At 35.5% G+C, this 16090-nt stretch overlaps 1 protein-coding gene across 1 annotated transcript in view; it reads right to left on the reverse strand.

Moving 5' to 3' along the window:
• Positions 1-7807: 7807 nt before the first annotated feature.
• Positions 7808-16090, reverse strand: part of LOC108757752 (centromere-associated protein E) — a 39820-nt gene continuing 31537 nt past the window's right edge. Inside the window, exons 7-8 of the mRNA XM_018502297.1 lie at positions 14239-14408; positions 7808-12769 (exon numbers count right to left, since the gene is read on the reverse strand). Of these exons, the coding sequence (XP_018357799.1) occupies positions 7907-12769; positions 14239-14408 (5033 nt within the window). The 3' untranslated portion in view covers positions 7808-7906. The remainder of the gene's footprint in view (positions 12770-14238; positions 14409-16090) is intronic.

Raw genomic sequence — 16090 nt, forward strand, 5'->3', positions numbered from 1 at the left:
TGTTGTAATTTCGTATTATTCTTTTTCTTTTAGAATACTTTGTGTATCTATATATAAATTCGCGGTCGCGAGAGCGGCTAATTGCCAAAAATGTATCTTCCCTCGGTCACAAAATTCGCTCGTAGTCCACAGAATTGCTCGACAAAGCTAATCCCCCGCCGAGTTCCTCGACCTTTAAAGCCAAAGTCTCATAAATTCAACGAATCTCTCTCAATGCGCGCTAAGATTTAGTTAAAAAACGAAGGAAAGAGTCGCGAAGGGGTGAGTCATTCTGCAGCCCGACAGTCCGGATTATTGCAGTATTAACCCTCATCTCGACAAGGATTCTAAAGTTTTCTTGAGAAATCTTAACGACCCATCTCGTCTTTGAGTTTTCTTTGCGTTTGCCATAAATACGATAAAACGGCGGGGATATGGTCAATGAATAAGTCGGCATCGATTCGTAATGACTTTACAAAATTAATCGATTAGAATTTTTTCTCAAAACGATTTTTTAATTCTTTATAATTTATTTTAATAAAAGGATTGTAATGCTATTATTAACAAACGAATACGGAAAGTATCTTTAACCGGTGATCGGTAAATATGTAACAACAAATTATGTTGTTGTGATTGCTGCTAGTCTGCTATACCAACCAATTGTTAGTAACAGAAACAAACTATATAGAATCTAACCTATCTTTTGGATAGACTTTAGCTCGTTTACATAGAATTCGTAGATAATCGTGGAGTCTTAAGTTGTAGGAAACCGACAAGCACAGTCAAATATAGGGAGAATACTTGACTAGAATTAATCAATTTCTTACGATTTGAGACCCTGCAACCGTCTACGACTTTTATATGTATATGAGCCTCTTATTTGCTAGCGATACTATTGATTATTTGTTACATTGACGAATTAATTTGCAATCGTAACAAATCGATTATTTTTTTAACAAATATCACATTTGTTTTCCCTTGATTTGTTCCTATAACAAAATCTTTTCTCTCAGTGTTCAATTCTATATTATTTGAACGGTTCTTTTAAACGTAATTAGTAATTATTTGCGTGGGGTATTTTTGATATTCCAACATTATGTCTCAATTTTCATTATTCTTTTTGATGGTTCATACTTAAATGAAGGTTGATAATATTCTATATATCTTTTATATATAAAAATACATGCAAATTTTCTTAATATTGCGAAATAATGCGAAATACGCTAAATACAGCTCTGGCTAAAAGTATTAAATATCTTGTTAATCATTATTTAATTCTTCAGCTAAAAAATTAATTTATGACACTATTATTACTGCAAATTATTCTGTGTATCAAAAATTCTTTAAACTTACGTATAATGCCGATCATGGCTCGGTAAAATAACTGTTATGATTTATTTAAAATAAAAAATATAAAATAAATTCCAGAAACTTATTTAAAATATAAAATTGTAGATATCGGTAAAAAACTAATACGACTTGTTTAAAATAAAAAAATATAAAATAGGTTCCGGAAACATTAGAAATATTAAATAAGAAATAAGTCGGAAGTGTAGTTATTTAAAATAATAAATATTAAATAATTCTATATTTTAATTTTAGAATAAGAGGTAAATGACAGAATTTATTTAGCAACTCAAAAATAACAAAAAAACAGCAAGATGTCGATCTTTTATTAAAAATATTGTGTATACTGAGCGGATTTTGCATAACATAAAATTCTCGGGAAAAATGTTTCATATATAATTATATAGAAAATATATCCATATATATCATATTTTTTTCCTTTTTAAATTTATAATTTTTATTTATTACAAATTAATAATCATTTATTGTAACACAATTGAATTAAGATATTCATAAGATGTGTGAATGTGCAACAAATTTAAGAAATAAAGCAAAAACCGTGCAACAACGCCTATTCATCGGAGAACATAAAAAATGTAAAGAATTTAAAAATATATTATTTTACTTCGTAATATGCGTTAATATTTCGACAGTTGGTTGGCGCGCGACCTTGGGAGGAGGGGTTGGCACGGGGTGGTACGAGCCGCACAGGCGGCGCGTCACGTTAATGCGTAGTCCCGGTCCCGACAGTCCCGTAGTCACCGCGCAGTCATTCTCACTGAGGCTCGTACAGACAGGTAGCAGTGTCGCGTGCCGCTCTTCTCCGCATTTCTTTTTGAAACCTTATCGCGAAGAATGCTAAATATTATACGAAACGTTGTTAAAACTTTGACTACTCAGTATACGATTAATAACTTTCACGTTAAATTTTAATTATTTATAAAAAGATCGAGATGACAATCATGTATCACGGAACATATTTCGTACAGTTCATTTATTTGAACGCAATGGATATCAAAACGCAATGGAAAACAGAATTTATTACGATAGTCCTATATTTTGAATACCTATATTTGTGTTACTTTTAAATTTCAACAATATAATTAAAATTAGTTATTTTAAATGTATTAGGTAACAAATAAATTTTTTTTTACATTATATGTCAGCTCTGAATCGTAAAAGCTCTGCTTTTTTGCACGTGACGATAAAAAAGCGGAGTTCTTATTGGATACCGCTCGTCGCTCATCTCTCATCGCGTCCAGTGTGCATGAGGCCAGTAGGCATTAAGGCCGATATTCATAATCTTATTTTAAGACCTTCTAAGTAATATCCTAAGATGCTAATGACTTTCTAATTGGTTCATAACATCTTAAGAGTACTTAAGACGGTCTTAAATATAAGATCTGAATACAGACAAAGAGAAACTTGAATTTCTATTAATTTGATAGATTTTAGTTATTTCTGCGATTTATTTCCACCAGGAGCACCGCAAAAAAATGGATATTGTTGTGTAGTTTACATCCACTTCTTCATAGGGTAGTAGCGTGCGGGAGCATTTTGCGGTTGTAGGAAAAAGGCCCTCATGTCCTCTCTCAGGTTTCTCTCTTGTGATACGTTGGAAAAGACCGTGATAGATACGCGCGGGCACATCGGCGGGCGGTGGTCGAAGTTAGCCCACCCGCCTACAAACCACGGCAATAAAATGAATTTATCGATGCCGCAAAACGGCGGCTCCTTACTCGCTCTCCTCCCGCGGTCGTACTTCATTTTGCCAATATTAAATGCTGTAAATTCAGACCGCCAGCTTCCATCCTCCTCCTTCTCTTTGCCCAGTTCGCGCTCTTGCCATCTCGCTGGGTGCTTGGGAATCGATGGACTCTTGTATTTTACGTGCATGTATATGCATGTATATACAATGACTTATATTGTACGTCATTGAAATCATCTTGACAACGATTATTATCACGTAAATGAAAAGCACAACATCGTATTTAGTGATGTAAGTTTTTACAACTTTACTTATTGAAAAAGTTATACGTACACTGAAAAAAAAGATTAGTTGCTGCAACAATTTAGATAGTAAAATATGGCATAGCATTTTTATATGGTGCATCGAAATTATATGCTAACATTACGGATAGGCTAACGCAACTAAAAATTTACTGCTACAACCAAAAACTGATTGCTGCAACCATATAAAAATGCTATGCCATATTTTACTATCTAAATTGTTGGAGCAACTAATCTTTTCTTTCAGTGATATAAAGTATTGATTACTATTATGTGATGGAATATTGTATTTTTATATATGTTTTGATAATTGCTTAGACAAAAATTTGACATAAGGTTAAAATTTATCTAAATTCTTAAAGATTATTGTAATGTTGTTAATGCTCGAGTTTCCAAAATCGATTTTCTAATTGTAAATAAAAACTTATAAAAAGATCTTTTCTCTGAAATTCTTTAATTATTTCATAACTTGTTTTCTCTATGCTTTTCTTTGTAACTTATCTCATATTTTAACTTAACAAGTACACTTTTTCTGTAATTTTGAATAATAAATAAAAAATAAGAATTAAAATTAAAATAATCATAAATATAAATCAAAAATAAATTTGCCCATTTGTTAAAAATTGGGAAACATAATTTTAGTAATGGATTATAAATAGCGCTATTACAGCAAAAATAGACTTGTCGCTGTTTCCCAATTATATTGCATTACGGATTACATTATGCCAAAAAAATAATTATATTACTTTGTGTAATTACGTAACACACAAAATAATTATATTACATTAAAAAACCTTATATATGTTATTTTGTACTCAAATATTGCATTATATCTTCATTGTGTATTAGGCAGTTGTATCGTTCTGTTTAATATTTAATCAAATGACATGTGGCCATCAATTGAAATAGTCACTTACGAATTTCGCGGCTAGATCAAGCTAGATTTATTTGATAAAATCGCGCTACGTTAATCGAACTGATTGTCGCGTCGTTGATCGCCGCCACGCATCGCGTCGGAATTTCATTCGGAATGCAGCTCGTCGACGATGACGCGAACTAGCGCAATATCGGTAGCCTCCCAATATCGGTTCCTCTCCCCGTAATCAGACTCGTAAAAGTGAAGTTTACGGCCGGTCGAGCTTACGCAAAAACCCAATCATATCCACGTATAACGCGACGAGAGAAAAATAGCATGGCGACGCCGCACCACGTGGCTTGAGTATTGTTGCATAAAATTCCGGATCAACGACAGGGATTTTGTTCGATCGAACGACCGAGTCGTAGATTTATATGTTATAACTTCATGGCGACAATGAAACGAGGATCGGCCGTTCGCTCTTTACTGCCTTATTTTAATCAAGTTCTCGAGAAGTGATTCATCTACATGCGTTATTACGCGATTATAAAGTCGTTCTCGGCGATTTTAAGGATTTATGACAGTATACTTGATTTATTTAGAATTGTGTTTCTTCTTTAGCTATGATTGATTCATCTGCCTGTGATATTTATGACAAGAGAAAAAATTAATGAAGAATAAACACTGCAATTTATATTAATTAATTAGAGTCTGATAAATTAATATTAATTTTCCGGCAATGTGAAATTTTTACCTTTTGTCCGCAGCTTAGGTCTTCAAATTTCAAGTTTTCACTAAAATCTCTTAAATATTTTTTTACTCTTTATCCACAACTTAGATCTACAAATTACAGTGCAGATTTTTATAAATGCATAGGTGTTTTTATTAAAATTCTCTTAATATTTTCGAGCAAGAGCAAATTTGTAACCGAATGTTAAACTCGACGATTAATTAAGTTGATTTTCCAATCGAGATTAATTAATATAATAGATTAACAGTTAATATATGCAAGCATGTACAACACGTGCATAATATATTAGAACATCTTAAGCGTTTACGAGACATTTTCAGTTTTATTTCTCATCACAGATACACGGCACTTGAGTTACGCATGATAGAGATACGTGAATGCATCTGCAATATTTGCGAACCGTCGGATGATCGTTTCGCGACATTCTTTGGCAGTGAAGCAACGTCGCGACGCAACGCTCGTAAAATAGCAAGCGAATAAATCGAAAATTCGTGATTTATTCGTACAGACATGTCACACCGTGAGCATATAATATAAAGTGAACGAATGTAAACTCACGTATTGCAAAATGCAGATAGAAAAAGGTGTACGATTCTCGACTTAAGGCGCCTCCAGACGATATTGCCAATGTTCACACATTAGCAAATCTCATTTTACAAATATCATACATATACATGACATACTTAATTATCCATATTGAATGTGGACCAATTTAGCGAATGTATGCAAAGTTGGTGTATACATTAACCATATTATCTGTAGGCGTCTTTAGCGTAAATTCTACGATCCTCGCGTGTCTTTCTGCCAGCTTTGCCGTGTTATCTGCACATACGATGTGCGGGGGTAAACGAGCATCGTTATGCTTGCATCAGCATCAAAGACAAATACGATGAGCAGAAAACGGGACACGTGGCGGCAGTTTTCAGAACGTGCTGCGCGCATAATACATCGGATCGGTCTTCATCGATGTGGAGGCGGAAGCGACGGCCTAGAAACGCAATTATCAACCTCTACATCTCTTCGCGATCCATATACAATTTTAGGTCTCTGTGTTTCGATGACATTGCGCATTTCTCTGTCACATATTTTTGCGGAGTAAGAAAGTTTTTCGACGATCCTGACGTTTGATCACGTGGTCCATAAAAGAAGACTGATCGTGAGCTGTAAAAATTACTATTAGATTAGAAACACTCTAAAAATTAAATTAGTAAAATTAGTAAGTCTTTTTTTGGCTATAATAGTAGTATGATTTAGAATCTATTGCCAAAGTTATATGTTTCTCAATTCATAACAAACAGAAAAAATTTATTGATTTACGTTGCATTTATGATTATTTTAATTTTGCCAGTTTTATGAGAATTACTCACGTGGGTTTATTAAGATTAGTGCCATCTTCAATTTCATTTCTTTCTCTGTTACAATTTTATTTACTTGAAAAATATAATATTTGAGTTAAGAAAACAAGTGTTTGAAGAGATAAAATGACTAGACAAAAATTATTTTTATAAATGGAATCTATATACTTTTGAATGATAAGTTCAACGAAAATGGACATACAATAGGAGAATCAGAGTGCATTGAGAGTTTTCGCATATCGGAGATTTATCACGCAATAAAATGAAACAGCCGTTGTAAGCTGTCGCTCTACTGACGGCATTTCGCTTTACTCGACATTATTAGGATCGCAATTGCCGGCGTTGGAATCGCGGCACATTTAACATTGCACGAAACGCGGCACATGCGTCAGTTCTTTTCTGAAACAGCGCGGCTCGCATTGGCTATTAACTGTCGTTTCATGACACGAAATACGAGCTTCTTTGTCTCGTAAAATTATTATCGATGAGATTCGCAGTGCATTACACATGTCGTCGAATAACAAATAATCGACGAGTTTGTGGCATATTTCGCAAGATTATTCCGGATAATAAAATCGAATTGTACCGAATAAAATATAATGGCGAATTTGTTATACATTTGGACGTCTGAATCTTGATTTCAAACTTATTAAAAAAGATTGACTGTGCCATAAAGAAGATAAAATTAAATGCGTACAAATTTATAAGTTTATGTTGATTGAATTATAAGTAGAAAATAATAATAAATTAGTGAAGAATAATTAAAAGAAAAAAGTTGATAATTATATTTATAAAATTTGCTATTCTACTCTTTATCGTAACGAATAACAATTTAATATTAAATTTATTATTTCATAAAATAATCTTTATTAAATGATATTTATGTATGATACAATAATTATCTTTATCTTATGTAATATTAACATATTTTTATGAAGATAATTAACGATTTTTAAGTACAATTCTTATAAATTAAATTATTCTAGCTTATTATTAATTGAAACATTTTACGATATTTTTATGATACAAGTTGTATAAAAATTTGTAGACTTAGGAATCGTGCATTATTAATTTAAAAATAATAATATATATTATATTATTATTTATTATTATGTACAAGATATCGTTAATTTAATTATTTTTTGTATGATTATAATATATGAAAAGTGTTAATGGCTTTTAAATTAAAATTTAAAAAAATGTGCAAAATTTGATATCTACAAATATTAAACTGATAACAAAAAATTAAATATTAAATATTAAATGTAAAAATTGAACAAACATTATATGTATTGCTATAGAAGTTAAGATCCATTAATACTTTGCATATAATTTGGTACAATCATTACTATAATTATATATTAAAAGTAAATTATTAAATTAAAAAGCTGATAAAATTTAAGAGCATACGAAACGCGCGCAAATATTACATCATTATTTACAAATTTCTTGTAAGTTATTTCTATACTTAAACCGATTACTATAATTATTTCTCTCTCTCTCTCTCTCTCTCTCTCTCTCTCTCTCTCTCTCTCTAATAATTGTTAAAATACAAAATATATGTGAAAAATAGATTTACAATTTAAGAAGAAAGATTGTTCAGTGATCTTAAAATGCATTCGTACCCCTGCTATTTTCTACGATACGTCTCCTCTCACTTAAAAGCTCCAAAAATTTTGCTCTTGGGCTACCGGGATATTTCAATTCCACTGTAAAAGAATCTCCAAATCTGGAGTTTATTAACTCAGTTCTTAAACTATCTTTTGATTTTCGCACAATCTCCTTTTCTTTATAAGGTGGGTTTGCTTCAATCGATTTTGTAGGGTCTATTAGATAATCATGATGCTTTATTTGGAAAATCGTCGGTTTGTTCGACATCTCGATATCTGACAAATTACCATTGTCTTCCGATTTTGAAATTGATTCGCCGCAAAATGCTTCAGAATCAATTTCAAAATCGATCGATGTCTTCGAGCTAATATCGTTCGCTTGATCCGATAGCTTCGTTTTCCTAAACGTCCAGGGGCTACTCTCGATTCCGTGAATGTGGTCGAGATAATCCTCGGTGGAAACTTCGTCGAAATTAAGGATGCCATGAACGTCCTGTTGGAAAGTCCCTCGTAACTTGGAGTAAGTTGTCGGGCTTTGCGATCTAAGATCGGATATTTTCCGGGGGCGTTCCTGTCGAGATTGTTTCAGACTCCAGCATTTACTAAGATCGGCCGCGCGCATTAGTTGATCGAAGATTTTACGCTCGAGATCATCCTCAGTAATATTGTTGTTCTTGTCGTCAAGATCCTGTTCATCTATCTCAGTAACAGCTTGATACTTTTCTGTCTCATTTAACGTTAATCTTTTCGCGATGTCAGTTCGAGTGGAAGACAAAAGCGGTAAGGAAATTCTGGAAAGATTGGATTCATCGCAATTCTCAGCATCATTTTCAGAAACTGCGTTTTCGCATTGATGGATAGCGTCGTCACTGATGCTGGACACCTTAGAATCTACACTGGAACTCGCTAAACTGAATTTAGCGCCAGCAGACTCAACATCGATGCCATATCTGTCTCGAAGGACCTGGTTATGCTTGTTGACATTATTGATGCATGCCTCCAATCTCTCGATGCCTTTCAAACATTTCACGTAAGATTCAATAGCAACGATCTCATCATTGTCTGGCAGCAAGTATTTATCGGTGTCATCCTTCAGGCTCACTTTGCGTCCTCGAAATTCTGTATAATCTTTATCCGTGTTCGAATTATTCCCACGACGACCTCCTCGTTTTCTGCGACGCTTTCCATAGTTCTCCAACATGTTTGTGGCACTCATGTACTCGTTGATAGAGTTCATGTTGCGCATGAAAGTTATTGCTTCATTCAAATACTCTTCAAGAATATTTCTCTTCGATGCTGCATGAGAATGAGCGTCTTTGTCGATGACGACACTATCTTCGACAATTTCGTTGCGAAGATCTTCGTTGGAGAATTCCATCTTCTCGTCGTTAAGCGATTCTTCAAAGTTCTCAGAATCATTCTTCTTTTTCAAAGCAGGCAGAACTTTTTCGCTCTTCATCGATTCTATCTTTTTCTGCTGTATAGACTGATTGATTTTGATATTCGATCGAATAATATCCAAACTTTCAGTCACAACCGGCTTCTTCTTCTTCACCTTCTTTATAATAGGCTTTAAGGCTACCTCTGAATTTTGTTTTGATGCCAGAATTTTACGATTATTTACGACGTCAGTTATCTCCTCGAGACTACTGGAATTTGAAAAAGATACTTTTTTCTTGCTAGTGTTATCAAGCTGTTTGATTTTCGCTTCTCCTTCGGAATCACTATCTACATGCAATGATGTCCCGAGGATCAACGTCTTGTAATCTTGTAGTGGATTCTTTTCCGATATTTCATCAGGTTTTCTCTTTGGAAACTCTATCTGAATATCATCAAAATCGTCATCTACCTCGACTAACGTCGAAGACTCGACGTCAGTTGAATCTACATGATTCATCGATTTCGAAGCTTCCTTTTTCGTGTGCGCAACGACATCCGGAGGACAAAGGCTCTCATAATTTTTATCGTCATGCAAATTCATAGCTTTTATCTCAATTGTCTTTTTCGCGACGTTGTCGTCGTCATAATCAAGACTATCATCCGAAAAATTATGATCGTAATTTAATAAATTCTTTATTGAAACAGATTTTGATTTTTTCGAACTCTTGCAATTGTCTTTCGAATCTTGATTACATGATTTCTCAGCCGTCTCTTCTGGAATTGTATCGACAAAAGAACATTCGTTGTTTATCACAGAAGAAAATAAATTATCAACTAATTCTAAATTAATATCTTGTTGCGTAGAAGGTGGCATTCTTATCTCTCTGTTATGATGGATAAATTTCGATCTTTCTATACACGGAAGAGTCCAGTTTTTCCATAGATCATGATCGGTAAGTCTGTGTGGTCTTCTAGGACTCAAACTGTAGCTACGTTTCTTAATAATGAAAGCCTGTGTTAAACTACCTTTCGGAATCGGCCACGTTTCCTGACAAACATCACCATTGTATATTCCATTCCATTCTGTCTCTGTGCCATTCTCTTTTGTCTCGATGACAGAAGAAGTGCCTAAGGAACTTCTAAAAGTTACCGACTTCTTCATCGCAGTCTCTTTCTTCACATTGGAAGACGCGTCATCGCAGCTTTTGCTCTTTGGATCTTGAAAGATATTCTCGATTCTGAAAACTCTACCGTCCGTCTGAATGGCCGTCGATTTGACTGCAAAATCCTTTAGAAAGGATCCTTCAGTTTCATTTTTAATCTCTTTATCCGTCTGTGCTGCCTTGTCGCTGGAAATGGGTTTCGGTTTCTCCTGCACAACGTCACTACCGTCTATCACCGCGATTCTTGACTCTAGACCATTTGTGCTCTCAATCGTTATACTGATCATTTCTGGTAAAGATATGGAGATAACGTTCTTCTCGGGACTATTTGTTCGTGCATGTTGACTGAGCTCGTGAATCAAACTACAGCAATTGCTATAGTTTTTATTCTCTGAATTATCTTTTAGCCGATTCGCTGCTTCCAATCGTCGCACCGTCGTTTGCACCGCTGAATTCCTTCCCGGCGACGCGAAGAACGTGTTGGTCGAATTATCCACGCATGGTACTCTTTTGTCACCACTTTCCGGGTAAAGTTCAGACATATCAGCACTGGATAGATTACTCTCGGCGTAATTCTGCGCGTCGTCAGAAAGTATACCAGAATCATTTCGCGGCGAGTGGAGTTCGTAGTCGTCGAAGTCCAGGTCGGTTGCTAAGCTTTCAGCATCCTTGCAGCGGAAGATGCTGGTTGGCGGCCGTCGATCCGTCAGCGTTGCCATGTCCTTTACTCTAAGAACAGGCAATCGGCGATCCATAGCAACTATCGCGACATCTCCGTCCGCGTGATCATCTGTGAGAACCGCTGCGTCTTGGAGAACCACCTTAGGCTGGTCCGTCAGGCACGCTGTATCCTTGAAGCGCAGTGTCGACGCCGTTTCCGTCTGAGTATCAACATTAATCTTTCGTCGTTTCAATAGCATCTTTCGCGAAATCTCCTGGAGTCTCGATCGCGCTATGAGACTGTTTGGCATCTTCACATCGATACCTTCCGGTGGTGAACGCATACCCGGTGTATTGCTGCTGCTCGCCATATTAGTCTCTTCTGTGTGCTTTCTGCTAGAATAGAGTCTTTCTGTGACGGCTGCCACAATTTCGGAGCGTTTCACTTTCTGAATGGCTGTGTGATGCTTTAAACCGCCCACCGCTGTTGCCGCTGCTGCTGCTGCTTCTTGATCCAAGGAGCTCTTTCTGCGTGCTACCTTGTCGCGTGTCAAACTCGAGATCAAGATTTGTTCGTCTTTAGAGCTACTTGAACTACTGTCCTTGCTGGTCTTTCTCTTCAAGCTCTCCAAACTCGACTTTCTGCCGATACTGTTATAGCTACCTGTTCTGCCACTGATGGAGTCCTTCAAACTCTTATCGGACTCGTTGCTACTCTTCCTCTGCAGATGATCTTTACTGCCGATCGCTCTCCAGATGTTATTCGACTTAACATTCGCTTTGCGATCGTCGATCTCGCGAATATTATTGAGCTTCTTCCCACGTTCGGATAGCGTCGGACGTTTCTCTAAGTTCGTATGCGATCGCTGAACGCCGAAAATTGGTTCCTTCTTCTTGCTAATTCCGTCGATAGAGCCAAACTTCTTCGAGATGTTCAAATTGGACGAAGGTAAATCGATTGAATTTTGCTTACTGAACTTACTTCTCGGTCTGCTTCTTCCAACAGATACCGGACTTGGTGGAGGGCATCCTGAGGTAATCTGATGAAGATCACCGATCTCTGAGTCTTTCAAGATGCACGAATTCGTTGAACTACTGCAATCATCAGGATCGACGTCGTCAATTCTTTCCGATCCCTCGAAATCCTCGTTGCTGCCTTCTATAAAATCGGCATCAATCGAATCTTCTTGCACTTCATCAGAACAAATTTCCTCGATCTGTGTAGATGATTCTTGCAAGCTGTCGTCTGGCTTGATCAATACAGCCACTAGCGTCGGTATATCTACAAAGACAGGTTCCTTGATTTCGTTCACCACCTCGTCGTCTTCATCATTCAATTCAGTGACCTTGGCCTGGTTATAATTGCCGATGAAGTGATCCGGAAGTTGCAGATGCTCGTAAGAGTTGAATTTTCTAATAGATCCTGAAGAGCTCGTCTCATAAGTCGTCACACTATCACTGGAATTGTATCTTCTTATCGGAAGTGTATCGAGATTTTTGTTATCTTCCGATTGTACAGTTTTATTTTTATGATTGGATTCCTCGAATTGTGAAGTGTTGACCAATTCCTGTTCTTCACGATACTGAGGATCCGTCGAGGAATCCTTTGAACTTTGAACTTTGCCGCAGCAACACGGCGCTTTAGTCTGGTCGATATCCTGCAATAAGATTCGTATAACTAGTTTTAATTTAAACTGAAAATGAATATAATATATAATATATTTAAATAACGAAATATATATTTATTAAGTTGTGTAGTTCTAATCCATACAACACAGATAACTACAGCAACGTTTTCCTAACGTTGCAGTAATATTGCAACGTTGCAGCAATGTTACTGCGAGCTTCTGTATGGGAATTTTTCACCATATTATGAATACTTCAAATTATATGCTTTTTTCATGAATATTTTTGACTCGAAATAATTAATTAAATTTTTTCTCTTAAAATTTTTTGATTTTTTATAATACCTATATATATTAAAATTTTCAATAATTTTCACTCTTATTAAAATTCTAAAATATGTAATTAAAAATTATTAATTAATATTTAAATTAATGCTTAAAATTAAATATTTAAATCATATTAACTTGAATTGATAATTGCTTCCTATATTTGACGAAAAAGAGGAGCGTTTGATTTTGTTTCAATATTTCCAATATACATTACAATTATGATATTCCATCTTTCAAAAGAAATTATTATTGTCCATGAATAATATTTTATCTCGAATTTAAAACACGACGCGGAAGCTCGTGGATAGTCGACGAAGTTGCGATTGTGGACGAAGTATGAGGAATTTAATTAATCGGCGATTATGCAACGTGCGGAAATGAAGGATGGAAACTACCTGATGGAAATGGAAACGCTGTTCGCTCGTTAAGCGTAACACATCGGCGTGCTATATTTTATCAGCAATCGTTCGGCCAATCGCTCGCAATGGGCGCTCAATAAGTGTCAAATAAACGATCAATGAATCTCATTTGCGTAATGACATCGAACAATATCACGGCACCGCTCGTATTGGTAAACCCTGATAATAAACTCGCACCACTCTCTCGCGCGCGAGTTAAAACACGACTGAAAAATTGACTGCTATTTATCGCGGATCCGCGCGTTCTACGTCGAGGAAAATTGCGAAATTTGTTTTATAATGCCGCGTTATTACCGATCGCGCGCTGCTCGAAACTCATTAATATTTTCTGCCGGCAGCATGCGAATCTCCGGCCACGTTATAAAGTCGCTCGATCAACATCAGGCCGAGGATTAAATCCTTTCGCGTTTTCAGCCCCGCTTCCGCCAAGCTCGATTTTTCATTTCGGCCGCGTCAGAAGACAAACGAGAAAGTGGTGTTAATTTTTATTCGATTAAAATAACATCTCCACAGATAATTTGCAAAAAAGAGTCAAGAGATATTTGTGAAATAATACCTTGTAACGCGCAAATAATTGATATTTTATCGAAATTATATTATTATTAAATAATCTTTATGTTTTATGTATTGCCCTTTTTACATTCATCTTATCTTAAATAAACACAAATTTGAGTGGACCGTTTGAGATACGTGAAATGTTAAATTTAACACGAATTTTCCAACGTGTGAGTAAAATATCCGTAAGCTCCTTGCCTTTTCCAGTAATAAAGATTTCAATCTGGCGACTTCAGCCCTTAGTTCGCGGATAATTCTCTCCACGGGATCCTCGTTGACCACTGGTCGATTGACCACGCTCTGCGCCCTTTGCGCGAATCGTAGGGTGTGCGCGGTCTCGTTGTAACTTCCGCTCGCCGGAGATATCGCTGAAAGAAATAGTAAGTCATATTAACATCGAGAATAAATGATAAAATTATTGTACGTTCCAACTACAACTATTTAATCGTTACAGTGCGATTTCCTGATTAATACTAGCTGTTGCGGCACACTTGCATTCTAAGTACAATCGTACATCAGCGATTAGATATCGATAATGAAAGATTGCTTTATAGGTAATATCTACTAAACGTGCCTATCGCAAAATACTATTTGTCTATTTAAAGACGATTTTGAAACCATCCGAAATATTTTCCGTTCGCTAAAGAGATTGCATTTTCTCTCAATATAGAAATATGTATATTCTGTTCACTGATAAAAAAATTTGGTAATAGCTATCAAATGTTTAATAAATGTGAAATGATACCAATTAAATGATAGTTAATATAACTAAAAATTATTTTACTTTCCTATGTTTAGTGAATAATACCAATTAGTTAATGTAATTAATAACAGTAACTATTATATCATATTAACTAAACATTTAATTGTTACTATTTCATTAAACATTTGGTAGCTAGTACTAAACTCTTTTCAATGTTATTTGCTCTTTGGAAACAGATCTATATAAGATTCGCCGCATTCATAAATCCGTAGACATACAGATAATCAGATACTTCCAACGGCGGGCGTCTGTCTGCAAAATTAATCGAGAGGAAATGTACGGAATGAAACTTCGCGTAGACAAGTCAACCGGAAATAACTCACGGCTCGCCGAGAGTTCGATAATCTGAAATGAATTTTCAAACGGACGGCAACTTTTCTGGACGCCGTACTGTGGAATCGACGTATAAAATCCACCATCGCGGCGGCGGGGTATGCGGTCCACGAGATAATGTAATGTCTATTCATCTACGCACTATACGCTCAATCACAAATGCGGACCCGTTGAATATTAAACGTCTCCCCGATAATAAACCGAAATGCTATTAGCAATTCAATTAATTGCCGATGATCAGCGGTTTGGAATATTCCGCTACGATTAATTATACACGTCGCCAGGTCGGCTAGAAGTATTTGCAAAACTCTCCGTTGTTTCCCGGCCAATTATACGAATCGTGCGATCGACTCTTCCATTTCGGCAATTAATTGTGACGAGTCGAAAGAGGGAAGATTCGCCTTCTCTTGATTAACGTCTCTTTTACGCCGTCGGCTCAATTACGTCAGTTTCGTTGGTTTATCACAGAACGATAGAAGAGATAAAAATATCGCGACGATCAACGAATCAAAGTAAACAGTTAAATTGAAAGTATAGATTTTGCCCTTCTTTCCGAGACCAACGATTTCAAATACGATAACGTATCTTAAAAATTAAAATTTTTTAATACGCAATTGTGTTACAAATTTGATCTAAGAAAAATAAACCCCTAAGGAAAATATATTCGAAAATATTTTCCTAAAATATATTCAAGCATTTATATCCATCTCCAAACTAAAGATCCGTAAATTATGTGTTTTATCGTTATGTATTTTATTGTTATTTTAAATTTGAATCCGCGCGGCGATTTGATCTTAATCTAAGGGAAAGATCAATTTTGATTCGAAAAATATATGGCTCAAATAAGGGTTTATCTATTAGTACTGTGTAACGCAATCTTCTCTACGTGCTTTATCTAACTACCATAGGTTTCTACGGGAAAATAGCATTTCCCTGTTCTAAATTGGCAATTTA

Source organism: Trachymyrmex cornetzi, unplaced genomic scaffold (assembly GCF_001594075.2).
Source record: "Trachymyrmex cornetzi isolate Tcor2-1 unplaced genomic scaffold, Tcor1.1 scaffold147, whole genome shotgun sequence".
NCBI classification, from domain to species: Eukaryota; Metazoa; Arthropoda; class Insecta; order Hymenoptera; family Formicidae; genus Trachymyrmex; species Trachymyrmex cornetzi.